At 33.2% G+C, this 20,622-nt stretch overlaps 2 protein-coding genes and 1 non-coding gene across 3 annotated transcripts; 1 reads left to right on the top strand and 2 right to left on the bottom strand.

Annotated features, from left to right (window-relative positions):
- Positions 1-862: 862 nt before the first annotated feature.
- On the bottom strand, positions 863-2,776 carry LOC100815185 (non-specific lipid-transfer protein 3-like). The gene is made up of 2 exons (NM_001253144.3): positions 2,316-2,776; positions 863-1,247 (listed from the first exon to the last, which is right to left on the bottom strand). The coding sequence occupies exons 1-2, from the start codon at positions 2,669-2,671 to the stop codon at positions 1,235-1,237; spliced, it is 369 nt and encodes a 122-aa protein (NP_001240073.1). The 5' UTR covers positions 2,672-2,776; the 3' UTR covers positions 863-1,234.
- A 13,367-nt stretch (positions 2,777-16,143) lies between these two features.
- On the top strand, positions 16,144-16,217 carry TRNAI-AAU (transfer RNA isoleucine (anticodon AAU)). Its single transcript has one exon. It is a non-coding gene; the product is annotated as a tRNA-Ile (tRNA).
- An 812-nt stretch (positions 16,218-17,029) lies between these two features.
- Positions 17,030-18,932, bottom strand: LOC100814135 (non-specific lipid-transfer protein 1). The gene is made up of 2 exons (XM_003522080.5): positions 18,521-18,932; positions 17,030-17,254 (listed from the first exon to the last, which is right to left on the bottom strand). The coding sequence occupies exons 1-2, from the start codon at positions 18,862-18,864 to the stop codon at positions 17,245-17,247; spliced, it is 354 nt and encodes a 117-aa protein (XP_003522128.1). The 5' UTR covers positions 18,865-18,932; the 3' UTR covers positions 17,030-17,244.
- Between the last annotated feature and the right edge of the window lie 1,690 nt (positions 18,933-20,622).

The raw sequence follows: 20,622 nt of genomic DNA, 5'->3' as shown, positions 1-20,622 counted from the left end.
TATTTTATTTACAAAATTTGATAATTACACAAATTTGATATTTAACTGGATGTTGTATTTAAATGTTTATTACAGTAATTAATCGTTAAAATAAATTTGATATTTAATTGAATAATGTATTTAGATGTTTATTATAGTGATTGAAAATTAAATAAATATGATATTTAATTGAATGATGTATTTAGATGTTTATTACAATAATTGATAATTAAATAAATTTAGTATTTTTTTACATATGTAAATTTTTATTGAACTTATGATTTTTATTTACAATTTATATATATAAAAAAAATTAATTATTATAAAAATTAATTATCACAAAATTTATTATGTAAATTTACATATACATTAAAATTTTTAGTATTATATATAACGACTTTAATTATTTAATAACATAATTGATTTATTAGCTTAATTGATTAAAGCGTTGTGCTAATAACGCAAAAGTTACAAGTTCGATTGGACTTACCAAAGGACAAAATCGACATTTCGTACATTATATTGGGTGTACCACAATATTACTATATGAGACACATCAGCCATTCAGCCACAACAATATACACAATTTAGTTAATAATACTTTAATTAATTAGTTTAAGATGGTCTCATTTTTTCTGATGATTCACAAAATGCCACGTGTAAAATGTTGGCATTTGTGAGGGTCCGATTTGTGTTTATAATATAAATATAGATTATCCTTTTCCTTTTCCAATTTAAAATCTTACTGAAAGTTGTGTAATTGTTTTTCACAGTTCTATAAATTTACCTTTATGTTATTCTTTTCACTTATAAACTCACGTGATTCTGTCCTTTAGGTCTATTCAGTTGTAAAACAATTGCATGAAATTTTGATTCACTGATACTCCTTCGTAAACATGTATGAGTCGAATTGTGCGGTCATATATGTAATATTTCTAGAGAAATATTTGCGGATGATAAATGATTTTGAACCCCAAACACAAATTAAGGTGAGAAGAACCATCAGGATAACTGCAAAAAGTACTATTTATGTCATTATTACATATGCAAACAACCAACTGAGACAAATTTCAGCGAACACGTAAAAATAACATAATAACTGGATCAAAGTCTGAAACAACTAAGGGACACGGCAATACCAAGAAGAGACTCGCACTGGTGGATCCCTCATTGCCCTCCCTTTATTTTACACAATAGTTAAATTCTACAGCACTACTATATCATATATAGAATTCTGCGACTGAAAAATTGCCCTTCAGAACTTGATGCTGCAATATTGCACAAACCATTATATAAATTAGCTCAAATTAATAACCACGAAATTTCAAGAAAAATAAAGTCACAAAAGGAAATGCATAAAAAAATAAACAAACTTGTGACACTAGTTCTAAAACATCGATCTGAATACCATTTTAAGTATGACTAAAGTTAATAACCTATTTTTATCCTTTTCTCTTAAAAATACTTTTTAATGTAAAATTTTAAATGAAACTCTTTAAGTAATTAAAAAAACTAATTATTTTCGTGATTTTAAATAAATTTTAAGTCATAATTAAAAATATGATCAAATATATTTTTAGTTCTTTCAAATAACACAATGTTCATTTTTAGTTTGTCGAAAATAAACTGCTATATCATTTATGAATATATACTATTTGTGGTCCTTATCCTTAAAAAGGTAAAAGATATCTGTTTTTTTTTTTTCTATCTCTTGTTTATGGGAATGTTTGTATATCATATACGACAAATTTTCATAAATAAATGATAAAAAGTTTTGTTTTTCTTTCAAGTAACTAAAGGAAAAATACTATTTCTCTATTTTATTTTATTATATAGTAATCATTTTCAAGACATGAAAAGAAAGGTATGATTTAGTTAAGTGAAAGAAAAAAGAATAAAATAAAATTTAAAATAAATATTTAAATTAAAATAAAAAAAAAGTGTAAATTTTTTTAAAAAAATTTCTCCCCCTTTTTTCAATTTAAACACAATCAAACCATAACTAACTATAAATATTTCTTTAAGTGAAAAGTGAAATTCTGGTTCATCACATTACAAAAGATTAATTCATTTGATTAGACTCAACCTTAAAGTGAGTATAACTAACATTTCTCTTTTAAGTATTTAGTGAAATATAAGTGTTAAAAAAAATATTTTCTAACACATTCCTTTGAATATACACCATCTAATTTGTTAAAATTCATAAAATAAAAAAGAGTGTGTTCGATCATAAGAGTGTGTCAAAGAGTCTTAACATTTCTCTCTAAGAGATTTTGAATGAAATGTGTGAGGAAATTAAAATAAAGCATATGGAGTGAGTGGTGAGTTTAACATACGTGGCGCAGTTGGTGGAGGTGCTGATCTTGTAAGGGATGTTGACGCCACATTTGCCAGGGAGAGAGGCTGCGTTGCCGGCATTCAAACTCTGTCCCATATTATTGGCAAGGTTTTTCAGGCAACTGCACGCCCCCTGGCGGTCCGCGGTGGTCTTCGCCGCGCTGCTGAGGGACTTCACTCCGTTGCAGCAGGCCTGCGACGGTTTTCCGCCGCTTCGAAGATAACTGAAGCACGGAGACATGTCGCCGGCGACCTGCCCGCACGTGATTGCGGCCTGTGCCATGGGTGCAGCACTCATGGCCACCACAACCATGCACATCACAGCAACCACACATGCAACCTTGAGGCTAGCCATCACTACTACTCAAATGAACAAAGACTTAGTAATGTAATGTGTATTTTCTTTGCAATGTGATGATATCTTGCTTAGTTGCTTGGAGAGTAAAGTGCTACAAGAATAGGGTTTATATAGAGCATGAGGTGGGAACACAAATACATACAAGTTTATGTGTGTCATGTGTGAATGACAGGGTCGGTCCAAGGATAAGACGATTAAGTTCTTATTTTAGATGTATCAAAAAATAATTTTTTTATTAATATATGTACATGGAGTATATATACTATAAAGAATTACAACTCAATAATAATACTCCACATTATTATATGTGAGGTTTGGTGATTGATGATGGATGTGTGTGGAAGTTCTCAAATATTTTATTATTTACAAAAAGTTTTATTTTTTTTCAAAAAAAAAGTTTTTTTTCAAAGTTGGTTTTAGACCTATTAATATATTCAACCACTGATATATGGAAGATTATTGCATGTGGTAGGATTTGGTTTGGTGGTGGTTATGATGATGAATTTAATGCTGTGTGATATACATGGCTTAATGTGAGACATTTGACTTGTTTTGGGAACGAAAACGGTTGAATCGGGTGGTTAAGGCATGGGCACTGGTCAATGTTTGGCTGATTGTATTTATTTTACTGCATTCAGATGACAGAAAAGTTTTGAATTGGTTACCTACCTCACTATTTTCAAGTAAAACTACTAGTACTACTAGTAGTAGTAGCAAAGTTCACTACTGATATTGGTATGGTCTAGGAAAGAAGCGTTAGTCACGGCACCGAATTTCGATAATACTTTGGCAGATTGGGTTGCATGTTTTGTCGGTGATGATACTGGCAAAAAAACAATAAAAGTAATTAATGTAGCTATTAATACTAGTAATATGATAAAAAAAATATAAAAATGAAAGAAAAAGAAAAAAGAAATGAAATGAAAGAAAAGGTAATTAATGTATATTAAAATTTATAAAAACCATGCCTAAATTAAATGAGATGGTAATATTTTCCCTAATTGGTATAGCCTACACAGAAATTCAATTACACTTAAGTTTCAAAGATTTATAATTAATAGATTTTTTTAAAGACGTTAATTTTTTTTAGAATTTTTAATTCATTATTCTTTGACTTAATTACAAAGAGAAATATTATTTATATAAGAAAATATACAACTAAGAGAAAGAGAAAAACTTGAATTATAATAATTAATAAATGATTACAAAAAGGTAGATAAAACAAAAATATTGTATGAATATTTATATGTAACATATTGGCTTTTTTTATTTATCAAAATAGGATAAATTTTGAATAAATTATCAAAATAATGGATAGATTTAAAAAAGAATTACAAAATAAATGAGTCATGTTAGCTTCAAAACACGATTTCATATATATAAAAATATGTTTTAAAACATGATTTTTATTTTTCATATTTTTTTTATTTTATTTAAGTAACAAAATTGTTTCCACAATTGTTTACTATGTTACACTAAAATCTCTAACTTGTGATATTTACAAACTACAAAATAAAACACAAATCATTAATAAATTACAGAAAAATAAAAATTAAAATATATCTTCAATCATGCCGGAGTTCTTTGGGCTTGAAGCGGATCATCTAGGATTTTACTCCTAACAACTTCTTATAAGAGGGACGTCCTCTTAAAAGCTTAAGATGTCATTACATGAAAGAATTATTTTGGTTTGATTTTTTCAAACTTTCACTCTCTCATGATGTATAAGATCAAAATTGAGAGATGTGAACAAACATCAAATATATAGGCATTCTACAATAAAAAAAATGCATCAAGTAGTTATTAATATTAATTAGTAACCATTATCATTCATTAATAATAATTCAATATTTGGTTTTTCAACTTCAAGATGAAACAATTGACATTTTAAAACGTAAAAACCAAAAGAATTATTACATGTTTTTTTTTTTTAAAAAAATAAAATAATCTAAGAAACAAAATTGTATTTCAAAGCATAATTTCTTTTATATGATCGAAGACTTATTTTAAAGTGTGACTTATTCATCTTTTAAATTTTTTTGAAATCCACCCATTTTGATAATTTATTCAATTATATAAAAAAAGGCCGTAACATATCGTATCCCTTTTACAAAAAGATCATCAGGTTGCCAGGTCGGTACCCATCATAGATTATTGACTGTATGTAGTACTGTGATTGATGTAAAAAAAATAAAATTCCTTCAAAACAGTAAATATTAAATACATGTTAAGTACAGTTAAGGATAAAATGTATGTAATAGTATATCTTAATTTTAAGTTAAGGTTAATTTTAGTCTTTATATTTAAAAATAATAGTCTTAATTCTTGTATTTTTTATAATGAATAAAATCTTTTTATTACTGTGAGAAAAATTATACTTATTATAGAAAATATAAGAACCAAATTCGTTATTTTTTTAAGAAACTAAATTCGTGTGTTATTTTTAAAGTATAGGAACTAAGATTATTTTTGATAAAAAAAAGTTAGAGACCTAAAATAAGTTTATCCTTACATTAACTATGCAATAGATCTACAAAAATTACTCTTATACTTTAATAGAACATAGAAAAGAAATATAAATTATTAGTACAAAATAAAAAGTGAATAAAAGGTACATAAAATATTTTAAAAAATAAAATAAAAATTCAAAATTTTCATTTCAAAGTTTTGTTTATTCATTTCTGGGAACGGAATGTATATGAGAATGTCATTTTGCCCTTTTGACATGTAAAGCATCGAGGTCCACCTCCTGGCATGTTACCACTTTGCCTATAACATTTGCTTAGTTTTGCAACTGTCTAGAATATATAAGATAAAAAAAATTAATGATGAATTGCAAGAAAAAATAGATAATTTTAAAAAAATGGGGGCCATGAAACCCTCATTGTTATTCAAGATTTAAATGGGAAATTTCAAGTTACTAAACATCTTATAGATGAAGATGATATAAATGTCCAGAATAAGATAAAAGAAATGAATGGCAACAAAGATTCGTGCCTCTTAATCGAAACAATGGCAACAAAAAATTATGTTATGGGTAAAACACCTATTTTTTAACATTAATATTAAACATAATTAAGTAAAAAAAACAAAGTCTTATGAGAATAATTGCCTCTATACACATATGTGTACAGCCATTGCTACTCGGGATGTGTATTTTATAGAAGATCAATGATACATAGAGTTATATGTGAAGGGAGAAAGAAATGAGATAGATAGGTATATTTAGGTGGGTACATTGCCAGAAAAAAAAGGGAATGAGATTGTATAAATAAAATAAAAATGTCTAAATAAACTGTCTTTAAAAAAAGTGAGTCAAATTTTAAATTTTAAAACCTATGGGTTTATCCTAACCCGTTGGGTTTTATGGACATTTTAATTCTATAGGCTTTCTTTTATCATTTATTCCTAGGGTATTGCTAGGTGCACCCAGCAAAATTACTGGTGCACCCAGCAATTCAATGAAGTACCCAAAATACCCTTCATTTAAAAAATAAAAGTAACGTAATTAAAAAAAAAGCACTTCTTCCGCGATACCTTTCTTCTTCCCCTTGCTTCCGCGCTTGTTTCTTCTTCCCCGTGCACCCAGTAATCTCCATTCGTGCTTCTTCTTCCCCGATATTGGCTTATTCCTTTCTTCCTCCGCGCCCTCATTTCCTTCTCCATTTTAAATTTGGTTCCCTTCATTTGAAGCTGTTGTTCCCTTCATCTAAAGTTCACATCCTCCATTGAAGCTATTGTTCGTGTCTTCCGCCATCAAGGTTAGTCTTCTAACCTCCTCGTATCTGTTTGAATGGCGTAAATGGCCGTAGGAACCTTAGGATAGACGGCATTAGTGACCTGTGGTGGTGGAGGTTGAAGACGAAGGTTCTTCTGAGCGTCTGAAAGTGGCTTCTGGGAACTGTAGCGGAAGAAGGTGTTCTTATGCGGGGTCATGCGGAAGAAGTGTGGAAGGTTCTTCCGTGGATTCCTGCGGAAGAAGGTTTTGCAGAATCTTCCGCATGATCCAACGGAAGAAGGTTCTGCAGGATCTTCCCCGTGATCCAGCGGAAGATCCTGCAGAACCTTCTTCCGCAGGCTACATTTTGTTGTCACGAAAGAACCTGCGGAAGCTTCTTCCGCAGGGTACATTTTCTTCTCACAGAAGTTCTTCCGCGGATCATGTTTTGCTGTGTATTTTGTTTTTTTTTGCTTTTTTTTAGATTATACTTGATTTTGTTCATATTATTAGCTAGTTTGTGTTATTTAGTTGCTATTAAAAATTGTGTTTGTATGTAAATTGAAATTATATTTGGTGTGATTTATATATGCATTAGGATGTCTAAATTGAATTGTTAGGATGTCTAAATGACTGTGTCCCTGTTGTTGCCTTTCCAAACATTTGTGGACAAAATTATAAAGACTCAACTAAACCTAAAATTTTACAGCTGTGAATGTTAAAGATATGTACCTTTTGTACAAAGCTTTAACCTCATACAAGGGCATATACTATAGACTGTCACAATGTGCTTATTATATGTATGATTGAAAGTTCAAAACATAAATTTCAGTCTAAAAAACTGAGTGTTAGGGGAAGAAGAACTCCTCAAATGGAGACACACCATTAATTATATTTCGGTACTTGATTCTAAATTTTTGTTAGTGACATTCTATATTCTAATCCCCCCACATATATCAGGTAAATGTGCATATGTGTACTTTGGTTAAATAATACTGACATCAATTCACGCATGACAACATAATGTAATGACAATTAAAAGTTATTAACACAAGTGATTTGATAGTTGAATCTTTTTAATTAAGATCTGGAGTTTGATCTTTGACTTGATCATTAAATCACAATTAAAAGTATAATTTATCTTAAAGTGGATTAACGAGGTGAAACAAAGATAAATTGATTTCTAAAATAAGATGTCTTAAATACTTAATGGGAATTCTTTTGATATTGAAAACAAATTTGTCTAATCTGATACCTACACAATCTAAGAACTGTTATAAGCATGAGAATTCAAAGCTAATACCATATGAGATAAGTAGAAACCGGTGAATCACAAACATGCCCATCCAATTGATTACACGCACCTTACCCATCCAATTGAGTGAAACAACATAAACTAAATTGTATTAGTCGTGAAATGATACATTTGGACACAATGACATTAGAATTAGATATGAAGATATATCCTTGTTAACAAAAGGCCCTACAAAATTTTCAACCTTACATGCAAATAGAGGTTTGAAAACTTAATTTGACCAAATTAGTAAGAAACATACAAAACATGTGTTTGAACAAATTTGTAATGACAAAGCTTTGTTACCAGTTATTTGAATATTTAATTTGACCGAATAAAATAAATGTTCTTCATGATTTCAGATCATGGTTAGAACACGAGGTTTAGGTCGTGCGTTAGGAGCTGGTAGAGGTAGAGGCATTAGTGAGGATGCGCATGAGGCTGATGTTCCTCGGCGCCGCAGGCCTACTGCTTCAGCACGTAGGCAACGGGTTCTTCTGCGTGAGGACGTCACAGAGAGACCTGAGGATGTGCCTCAGTTGCATGAGGATGTTTCTCATGTGTCTGATGCCACCCCAGAGATGACAGGCGCCGCCGATGCTGTTCAGACAGAGAGAGTGGCTACTGATGGGAGCTTGGGGTCACCTGCTGCAGATGAGGGATTCCCCAGTGGACTACGCGACCCATCGATTTTGATCGATTTTGCTGAGCATGTTGCACACAACATCTGGAGTGGACAGGTACGTAGTTTTTAATGTTGACTAATTACATAAAAATTATTTGTAGTTGGATTGTTTTTTATATACACGTTATTATAAATTGTTATTCAATTTAGGAACAACCCGATCTGAAGTTGGTCTCCCACGGTAGAAAAGTAGATAAAATTGGGAGACCAGCGCCTGAGATCGAAGGGTTGATTGCTGGCACCGGATTGAGTCCACTGATCAGGTGTTCTGTTATCACCACTGATCCTGGACTCATATCCGCCTTCGTCGAGAGGTGGCATTGCGAGACTAGCATGTTCCACCTGCCAGTAGGCGAGTTGACGATCACGGTGGATGACGTGGCGTCACTCCTACACGTTCCCATCACTGGCGCACTGCATACATTCGAGCCGCTGGTTACTTCAGACGCGATTGGTCTACTGACAGAGCTTCTTGAGGTCCATCATGAGGAGGCTACATTTGAGACCCGACAGGCTGGTGGGCCTCATGTCCAGTTGGGGTGGCTTCGGGACTTGTATGAGAGCCAGTGCAGGGCCAGACGATGGGTTGTAGCAGCCCACACGTATCTGCTCCACTTGGTGGGTTGTACTATTTTCGCCAACAAGAGTTCAACCCATGTACATGTCGTGCACCTGGAGGCTTTCAGGGACCTGGCCAAGGCAGGGGGATTCGCCTGGGGAGCGGTTGCATTAGTCCACATGTACGAGCATCTGAACGACGCGTCACAGGCCTCTACACGGTAGCTGGGCGGTTATATTACACTTCTCCAGGTACGTATTATCACTGATAATTTAAATTGAAGTAGCATTGAATCTTTTTTTTTTTTTATTGATGTTGACTATGTGTTTGTAGTGCTGGATATACGAGCACTTTCCTACAGTGCATACATCCGTCGTTCATGATGCTTATGATGAGGAGAGCCCACGGGCCTGCAGGTGGCTTACGGGTAAGGCTCATATGACGGGGATCAAGGGAGCCTCGTATCGGAGACGTTTGGATGCCCTGACTGTGACTGATGTGTGCTGGATGCCCTATGGTGAGCACTAGGGAGTCAAAGGCTTTGACTTGATATCGTCGTACACTGGTCAGCTCAGATGGGGTCAGATTGTGGTATACATTCGACCTGAGCAGGTTCTTCGACAGTTTGGCTACCTTCAGACGGTCCCTCTGCCACCGGTTTGTGATTCTTTGACGGGTGATGATATAGATGACCGGTGGCTGCATTTTTCAGACCATTTGGTGCCTTCAGGGGAGCTCTGTGTAGTTCCTGGACAGGTGGCGCCAGACTACATGGAGTGGTTTTTTCGGATATTGCACCCATTCGTCATGTGGACCGAGGAGACTGCTACGCCGAGACATCCGCCTCCCCCTCATCATGAGGAGTTCGTCGAGCCACCCATCCCCGAGGTTTCAGTCGCGACCGATCTCCCTACGCATTTAGTGGTAAGCATAACTTCTGTAGTTTTTCATAATTTAAATTTTTTAAAAGTGTGATACTGACTTTGTTATTTTGACTATGACAGGTTCACTGCGAAGGATGTCAGGGGATGGCTGAGGATTTAGGAGCGATTGCTGAGGATTTGAAGCGGGTCATCAACCTCAGGATGGTCACTGAGAGCACTGACTTACATAACATCATGACTCGTTGTCTGAGGAGAGCTAGAGGTGACGTCGCAGATGGAAGTCTTAGGCCACGCCAGAGACGCTGCATAGATTATGATTTATATTTTTATTGTACTTAAATTATTAATTTTTGTAGTTGTTTATGTATGTCATAAAACACATTTACTTACATCATTTATGATTTATGTTTGTCTCTCTATAAATATATGGTTTGAAATTTAAATATAAACCACACACATGAGTCACATTTATAATGGTATTTGAATATATAAAATAAAGAAGACAAAATAATTTAACAAGGAGATAATATTAGGAAAAGAAACAAAATTGTCATGTTGAAAATAATATGTTAAAGTAATACAATGTTATGGTCACTATGAAACTTTTAAAAAATAATCAAAACATGTCTATTTTCTTGTTTTCAGTACATCTGGTTTTTTTAGAAGAAAAATTGATGAAAAACCATTTTGAAAGTGAGGTAAAATTAATTTATCCAAATTTTGGTCAAATTTGCTTTGTTATTAAAATTTAATTTGTAATTTAAATGTTAAAATTTATAACTAGTCTGAAATTATATATTTTAACCATATATATACGTACAGTAAAGAATAAAAAAAGTTGGTTTTGGGCCTTTTAGAAACATGCCTAAGTACCCCTGTTTGGGCTTTTTTTTAAATTATGTGGGAGCCGCTTGAGACTGTCCAGGGCCGCTATTTGGCATGTTTGCACGTCAAGGAACCCAAAAAAAATAAAAGCAACGCCCAGTTCCATCGAATCACACCTTAAATCGAGGCACCAAAAATAAAAAAAAGTTGGTTTTCGGCCTGTTAGAAACATATAACTAGCATTCAGTTCAACACAAATATAACAATTTGATACACTAACACTTGTTCACGGAACAATTCATTAATTACATGAACATAAATCCAATGTAAATATAGATACATAAATATTACAAGTTCAGTGTCCGCTTAGGTCTACATGCGTTGTATTAATTGTCATTAGGCTTAAGTATTGCTACATTCTACCTACATATGCAGTTGGCCATTGTTTTGCCTCCGGATACGCATTGCTTGACCACAACAACGCCATAGGCGGTAAAGGACAACGATCTTTCAGATAAACCTGTTGTAAGTGAAATTACAATAATAACTTAAACAAACAAACCAACTCATTCAATAATTGAAATTATTTGAGTAAACGAATTTTCAATGGACCTGAACAAAATGATTGCCAAACACATGACTGACGCATATCATGCGGTGCGCAGCAGAATCGGCCGGTGGTCGACTTTTGAGAGGAAAAAATGTGAAGCTCTGTTGTCGTGACAACGATACAAGGATTACATTATATCTTGACGCAATTACATATCCCATATCTGTTATATCTCATGTAAAAATTATTTATATAAATAAAAAGCATAAAACACATACCTTGGATAACCCATCCACGTGTAGGGACAACCTCAACTGTTCATATCTCTCTGTGCCACCAAAGATCTTTATGTAGTCTTGCGACCATTTGCCAAGTTTTTTAATCAATTCGTTACGCATCATGGCCCAACACTCTTCTCCCATACCTAACAAAGTGGAAACTGACCGATATCCATAATTACCATCCGCTTTCACATCAACAACATCCTCAATGAAACCATGCATAAATGGCGGAAATTGATCCAACATGGGGATCATCCTTGCTGGCTTCGGTGGTTCAAAAGATGATGCACTGGGTCTGACTGAGGTGTTGTTGTTTTGAACCGAATGATAAGCATCAACATACTCCCAATAAGATGGATCACACTTTGTCGATCTTTCGCTTCTTTTCATTACCTTTTTCGGGGCACCTTTCGTCTTAACTTTTGTTGGAGGAGGGCACATAGAAGTCTCATCGGGAAACGCAAATTCTCGGAGTTTACTCTTGAAAGTAACTTTCCTGCAAACATCAAGTTCCTCGAATCTTTAATGTATTCTATCAATCTCTTCCTTGATGCTCACTTCGGCCTCACATAGCCCTGGTCTGAAAAGTTAAGTCTCCTCCAGTACATATGGACTGCATCCAGTGGGATGCTGTCACCATCATACCTTTGTAGCTCGCATGCACAAGGAAGACCTAGCGTTGTTCTCAAGACACACCCACAAGAAGACAAATTGTCTTTCAAATGACGTACGCGCTCAAACTCAACCGAAATTTCATTTAAAGCGTACCTTAACACCATTCCCAGAAGCCTCTTGTATAAGGTTTTCTTAAAAACATGACCAACGACATGCGTACTTGTTTCGAATGATGCTCTAATTTCAGTATGCTGCAGCGTCATCATGTTATTCATTGCATCCCAAACACTACAGAGGTCTCCAACGCTATTCTGCAATACCCTTTTCAAAGACCAATGAGCAGATTCAACCCTACATTTAAAACACACAACAGAGAAGACAAATTAATAACAATAATGTTCCAAACAATCATTAAAAGAAACTTGACTAAAATAATAAAACATTTAAATACCTATTAGTTGTTGTGTTGCCTAGGTGCATCACCTTATTCATCCAGGCCAAGATAAATTTCTCCTTGTGTGGGATAATCCATGTCTCACATACGTAGTCAACGAACATTGGCCACGGGGAACACGCTACTTGAAACCTTTGAAGGTGCTCAGGGAACTCCTGTTCCGAAAGACAATCTACTAGGTTACCCTAGCTATCCATTACGTAGTCCCAGACATTCTTCTGACCAATTAGCGATTTGCACTTTGCCTTCACATTCTTGTCTATGTGAAACCTGCACAACAAATTCATATACTCCGGAAACACAACTTTCACAGCATTCATCAGGGCTAGGTCTCTGTCTGTGACAATAACAACAGGAAGACGATCGTTTCTTAAAAAAAGGTCTCGAAACCGTTCCAATGCCCATACAAGATAGTTCACGCGCTCACCCTCCAGATATGCAAACCCAACAGAGAAAGTCATCCCGGTTGGTGTCACCCCCACAATGTCAAGCAATGGGAGCCTGTACCTATTTGTTTTGTAGGTACTGTCTATCAAAAAAACAAGATGACATGCGTTACATAACTTAACTGCATCTGGGTGACACCAAAACAAATCACGCACCACATCTTCATCCTTCAATCTATGTCAATGAATGTATTGGTCACGTTCAAGGAGCCTCATTAGGTGTTGCATTTCAGTGTCATATCCTCTGATTGAAGAACGATATGCACTTCTTGCATTGTATATTTGTTTGATTATGGTGCAACTGCTGCTGTTGTGTTCCTTCAACGTTAGCAGGATGTTTCTTGGTTTCACATTCGACTTCGTCATATCAGCAATGATATTCTTCTCATCATCTGTCAATCTCCCAGCATATGGATGTCCAACTAAGGTCTTCGCCAATTCATGGTTGTGAATCCTACATATCAGCTTCACCGCCCAACCTTCACCTCCATGCACTGATTTTCCACGAATCTTAAAGGGACAACCACATTTTCTAGTGCCTGTGTCTCTTTTAACAAATTCTTTCTTCCTACACTTGTACTTACCGCTCCTTTCACACCCAATTAACACAAATAAAGTTCTTCCTCTGTTACCAGTATATGTATCAGACCTCATAATTACTGCAACAAAACCGTTTTCATGGGCAACTGTTCGAGCCCACTTCAAAACATCTTCTCGGGTTGCAAAGACCTAGGACACAACCACGACATATTAATTTTTACACAAATCATACATTAGACCAAGCAATTAAAACTGATCGACATGATTACCTGAGAAGAATTAAAAGCATCTGAACAATCAACATGTGCTTCATTCACACCACAATCTTCTTCATCTTGAAAATCCATATCAACTTCTTCGGACATCGCACTGTAATATGCCCATTGATCTTCGTTCATCTTAATTCAAACTACAACTATCACCTGATTCAACATTCAACTAAACAATTTGAACAATACAACAACCCAAAAAATTTTACAAACTATGAATATCAAACTAATTCAACATTTGACAACCTCACACAAATATTTAATCTACATATACATCAATATTTTAACAACAACCAAATTCAACTTTTAATTACATAATTTCAAAATTATAACCTACAAAGCTCATTTAACCAAAAAAATACTTCAACCTAGGCAAAAAAATCAACACTTCAACCAACAAATATATTTTTATGTTTCACATAAATTACAAATAGAATTAACCAAAATAACATCAAAATAATCTTAAAACTAAAAAACCATAAAAAAAATTACTCTACGGAAGAAGGTTTCTTCCGCAGTTGACATTACAACTGCGGAAGACAGCTTCTTTCGCAATAGTAATGTCATCGCTGGAAGAAAATTTCTTGGGTCGAATCTGAAACGCTTACACCATTCTACTACCAAAAATAAATAATCAACCACAGAAAAGCAGCTATGTACCTTAGTTGACAAATATCACACCAAAGCAGAGCACAAGCACAACCAGCACGGACAAATAACGCACAACACAAGCACCAGAATGGAGAAAACGCAGGAGAGAATGCAGAAAGCAACATGAAATAAAAAAAAACAGCTTTTTATAAAAGAAAAACATTCAAGGGCATTTTCGGGTTTTTCAAAAATTCCTGGGTGCACCAGCAATATTGTTGGGTGCCCCTAACAATTCCCTTATTCCTATGGGCGTTTTGGGCCCGACCCACGTAAATAAGACTAAGTTACTATTTCCACTTCTATTTATTACTAATACACTCTCTTTTCTATTTTTTTTTCCAAAATAATATCTTAGAAACTAATACAGTCCCCTTATGCTTCCTCCATCCGGGTACCATATTCTGCCAAATCAGCATGGCAACATAATGAATGTAGACCAACCATGAACCACCAAAAAATTCCAAAATAATATCTTGGAAACCAATACACTTCCTTTACTCTTCCAATGTTGGTTTCTTGCATCTTCGACTACGATCTTCTCAATGGCCTTTGAACTAATTCCGAAAAATATGAATTGTGTCCCATTTTAAAACCTGCATATTACATTAACACTGGGCAATGATATTGGAACTGGGAAATATAAGATATTGATTTATTAAAGCAAGACACAGAAAACCTATTTTGACCTTTTCCCCTTTACTCGGTTTACTTTCTAATTATTATTTTAAATAAAACACATTGTTCCCTCCATGTTCCTACGCTTCATGTTCCAGCAGTTCTCTCGCCCAAGCAAACCCTTGTTTACAAAATTACCATTTGGTAAAAGGGAAATGTATTAGTTTCCAGAACACAAGGTATTTTGGTAAAAATAAAATTACAAAGGGGGTGTATTAATAATTAATGAGGGGAAATAATAAGTGCCTAAGGCTAAATAGACTGAGGTTTTTAATAGCTCTAACTATAATTAGGACTGGTGAAGTGCATTAAGTTGGCCTAATGGCTCAAAAAGTATGTCTGGCATAAATAAAATTTAATTTGTGATAATTATATTAAAAATAATAATGAATGTGAACAAATATACGCTATCAAAATTATGGGAAATTAAGATTTTTTTAGAATTTTTTTAATACTTTTATTTTTTTCAAATGAAATTATTATATTTAATTTTTGTTTGGATTTAAATCTTAAGTATATAATAGTGCTAAATACTTAAAGGATAATTTTTTCTATCTAAAATAATCATATATGACTATTTTTAGTGAAAGATACATGTAATTTGCATTAAAAATATTTTTTTATCCTCAATATTTTAATATTTCTTTTTTTTTTTCTTTTACTTCCTTATTTTCACATATCTCAACACGCCATTGGGGATTAAATTCACTCCCCATAATAAAAAGGTTATAATCACCCATTTCTTATCATAGCTTTTTATCATTCTTTTTATAAAATAAAATGTAGCTAAATTGAAATTTTTAAAAATAAAAAATAGTAAATCTTAAATTAACAATACGAAATCAAATAATTTTAGAATTTGAAATCTCAATATAGCCATCCAGAGTCCAAATAGAAGGGGAACATAGCTATGAAAAATCATGATAGAACATAGAAAAATTGATGATGTAAATATAGTCAATATTTGAGCAGTGTTGAAAGTGACATTGTAGTTAAAGGATGCATTTAGCTTGATAACCAACTGGCCTATTAGCTCAGTTGGTTAGAGCGTCGTGCTAATAACGCGAAGGTCGCAGGTTCGAGACCTGCATGGGCCATGATTCAAGTTTTATTTCATTTCTTTTTCAAAAAAATGAGTTTGAGAAGGTCACCCGTTCGAGACCTGCATGGGCCATGATTCAAGTTTTATTTCATTTCTTTTTCAAAAAAAATGAGTTTGAGGATCGCTTAAATCATACATGCATGTTTCTTTTATGCATACTGCAGTGAAAAATTATTTAAGAGTAAAGACAAATTTGTGTGTGCATTCCCGAAAATCCACTTTATTCGTAATATATAATATAGCTAGCACAACTCAATATCCACATGATTTATCATCTTTCGCATTTTCACTCATACAGAATGGCGTTAAATCTAAGACAACGGAGGAGCGGTGGCAATAGGTTTGTGTGAGGACAAGTTATAGGGAAGAGTCGTTGCATTCATTGAAAAGGAGTGTGTGGCTTATGGCTTTGATTGAGAAATTACAAAGGGGGGAGAGGGTGGATATGATTTTTTTTTTGTTTGATTATGAATTATGAATAATATATACTACCTTTTGTGTATTAAAGCTGAGACCTCTATTAATAATTTTACATACAATTGCTATTAAATATGCTTATTTATACGTTGAAATGATAGCTTTAATTGCGTTTTACGTGCTATTGTTATTTAAGGTTTCCGCACACTCTTAGTAATAGTGTTTAAATCGCTAATTAAGGTGCTATTAAAGGTAAATTTTGACATAGTGAACTGGACTACTGGAGTACGTTGTAACAAGACCGATCAACCTTAACATTAAGAATAGCCGATTTTGTAAATCTGAGGGTAAACATGCTATCCTGGACTGGAATTACTGAGAAATAATGAGTTAATTCATCAACAAACTCTTTTATTTAGTTTAAAATTATCACATAGTTAAAACCACTGGAAGTGTATAAACTTCGCAGGGTGTTAATGCACAAAACAAAACTAGCTTGTATAAACGGAGACCCTCATCTTCCTTTATTTCTCTTTCCTAGCACGTATACGTAGTACCATATGCATAGTTCATCGCGGCCAAATCTATCCAAATCTTTTTGTCCTTCACCTGATGCTGCAAAAAGAAAAAAACAAACGCCTTAACCTTTTTGTATCTTTTATATATATGCCTTCAAAACCAGAGATAAACCTCATATATAGCAAGTAGCTAGGTTCTCTATTCTGCTAACAATCAGAGAATACTATAGCTCAAACACTTGAGCATCAGTCAAATGACCAAGCAAGTAACTAAGAAAGGCTTTAAAAGTATTATAAACAAGACTCAACTAATGTAAATTTAAGCCCTGAAAACAATACTATTATTGTTGACAAAACAAATAAAAAGGCTTGTATGCAAATAAAAATGTGGATCCTTTCTTAATTACGGCTACCAGGTGTTCTCTAGAAGAAAAGAAAGACACATAATGTGTGAAGAGGCATGCATTAAATTGTCACAAGAGAGGAAAGGATGACACGTAAGTTTTGTCGGTCCTATCTCTCAGAAACTGATTTGGTGCATTTGATTTTGTCGCCAAATTTAAGCATTCTCGCCGTAAATAAATATACAAGAACCATTTGATGAAGGAAAAATATAAAGTATAAACGCCCACTCTATTTTGAAGTGGATTCAAGTAGTAGAAAAATAAATAGGAAATAAATTTTGAAAAAAAAACGAAGGATTGTGACAAAAGTTTACTGTTTGTTTTTGTTTTATTCTATACTATAAATTTTTTTTTTTTATGAGAAGTAATTCTATGTAAGTTTGACTTTAAATTCTTCCTCTCAATATTATAAATGACTTTATACTTAAATTTTAAACTAAAAAACATTAGTTAAGGAGAAATTAGTTAATTAATTCACGTCGTTGGGTGGTTGCTTGTATCTTATTTCCATTGAAGGATATGAATAGATATTTTCATGTACATGACAAATTTGGGTTAGGGTTTGGAAAATTATTCTTGAATACTCAAATGGTATATACATCTTGTCAGAAATAAAAAGAGTTAAGAGATAAGCAAGCACCCAACGACGTGGATTAATAGAGATAAATAATAAATGTTGATGAAGTGTTTGTAAATAATAAATGTTGATGAAGTGTTTGTAAATAATAAATGTTGAAACATAATATCATGATTTATAATTGTGATTTACAATGTAATTGAGGTCGTAACATAAAGATAGTTTGAATTACCGCAACCGATCACAACTGCAACCACATTTTTTTGCAATTATCTGTAATGTAAATGTTCTTTTTATTATTATAACCGTAATTTAAAATCATGATCACTTGGTACTCTTTAGGTTAGGTTGTGTACTTATTTCTATCTCAATAGACACATACCTGTTACAGTTGGTGGAGGTGCTGATTTTGTAGGGTATGTAGACCCCACATTTCCCGGGGAGAGCCTGAGCATTGTAAGTGTTGAACCTACGAACAGCACCAGCAGCAACCATCAAGCAGTTGCACACACCACGGCGATCAGCAGTGGTCCTAGCATTGCTCACAATACTCCTGACCCCGTTGCAGCATCCTCTGGTAACAGCCCCACCATTATGGAGAAACCCTAGGCACGGTGCTAGGTTACCCTGAACTTGCCCACATGTGATGCCTTGGACAGTGTTGTGTGCACCCATCACAACCATGCACACCAGAACCACCCATGCCAACTTAGTAAAACTAGCCATTTCTCAAAGGAATAATTTGTTATGCTGAAGGTGAATTAGATTGCTAATTAATTGGTGAGTTTTAGTATGAGGGTGTGGTGTTTATATAGTGATTTGTTTTATGGAAGGTTGAGTAGGTGGTAGTTGTGTTATATTTAATGATTGGTTATCTCGAGGGATTTGAGATATGGACTTTTTCTCTTCGGTCTTTTACTCCAGTACTCTCTTTAAATGGACCGACGACACCGAATGGAATTTTCTAGCTAGTCAAATGTTGGCTTGAATTGAATGAAGTTTGCCATTTAATTTATCTAGCTAGAAATAAGCTCTTCTTAATATATATTTTTAAATAATACGTTTTCTAATTGGTTTATACTGTAAAAATAATTTTATTTATTTATTTTACTCATACATTTTTTTTTAAAAAATATTGACATGACAAAATGTGTTAAGTAGTGTGTTATAGGAATGACGATATATAATATTAACATAATGACTTATTATTTTTTTTTGGGAGGGGGTTGCATATATATATATATATATAGATAGATATTGATGAATTAAAGTTATTCTATGTTTGGAATTTGAATGTGTGAAATTTCATATTTGTGTTATTGAGGAAACTCGGTATGGGTTATTTAGTATCTTTGAAAGGAAATTAAAACACCGAATAGATTTTAGGTAATTGAATATTCACTTGAATTAAATGAAACCTTTAATTTGTATGTGAGAGCTAAGATAGTGATAGCATTACTACCATGTTGGTTGAATTAATTAATAATAGAAGTGCTGGTTATGATTACAGGAGTCCTTTATTTTCTTCTAATGAAAAAAAAAAAAAAAACTCGTGTGTTACTTGATTCCAAGAAGGGGAGGTGATCATTTTATTATTTTTCTAATGTACTTGATTCTGATGTGTCACAAATACTTAATAAAAAGGAATAAAATATTTGTTTGTTATTTCATAAGTGTTTTTGGAGCATGAAAAGTTTGTTGTAAATAATACTTGGATTGTTGATCCTGAAGAGGGTTATACAATAATAATTGGGAAAGTAAAGTCAAACACTTATACGTTCATTATCTTAAATAGTGAAAATATTAGTTATTTCAAGGACAAAAATCCTAGATATTCTAAAGCTAAAATACTCTTTCGTTCACTATATTTTTAGTAAAATTTATTTTAATCTTTTATCTTTCAAAAGTTTTATTTTAATCTTTTAATTTTAAAAATTGAGTCAATTTTATCATTTTTTCAATTTGAGACTAACAGTGTTTTACATTTTAAAATAATTAATTTTAACATAATGGTGAATTTTAGCACTCACCACTTAATTCTATTTATTAATTTTCAAATATTAAAATTAATCATTAATTTTTTTAATATAGTGGTGATTTTTAACCGTGACTTAAATTTATGTTAGTAATTTCTTGAAATTATAAACCCTAAATTCAAATAAGGTGGTTAGGCAATATGTTCAAAATCTCAAACCTCCTTAACAAACAGTTCATTCTTCTCGAAATTTGTTGTGGCTGAGCTTGCCTCGAATCTACATTATAAGAAGCATTAGGTCCTCCTCGTGCTCTTCTTTGTTGATTTTGAATCACACCATGACTTTTGATCAAAGTTCGATTCGGGTTTCTCTTCCCCTAACTTTAGTTTTTGTCTTTTGCGTCGTGGAGTGTAGTTTTGTCTATAAGAATGTGTTAAGGCCAAGAATGAAACAATAATTTTATTAAAAACTAAATATTTTTTTTTTTACAAAAATGAATAACAAAATT

The sequence above is a fragment of the Glycine max genome, chromosome 3 (assembly GCF_000004515.6).
Source record: "Glycine max cultivar Williams 82 chromosome 3, Glycine_max_v4.0, whole genome shotgun sequence".
Lineage (NCBI taxonomy): Eukaryota > Viridiplantae > Streptophyta > Magnoliopsida > Fabales > Fabaceae > Glycine > Glycine max.
The sequence above is the reverse complement of the archived record's forward strand: the minus strand, read 5'-3'. Positions and strand labels throughout refer to the sequence as shown.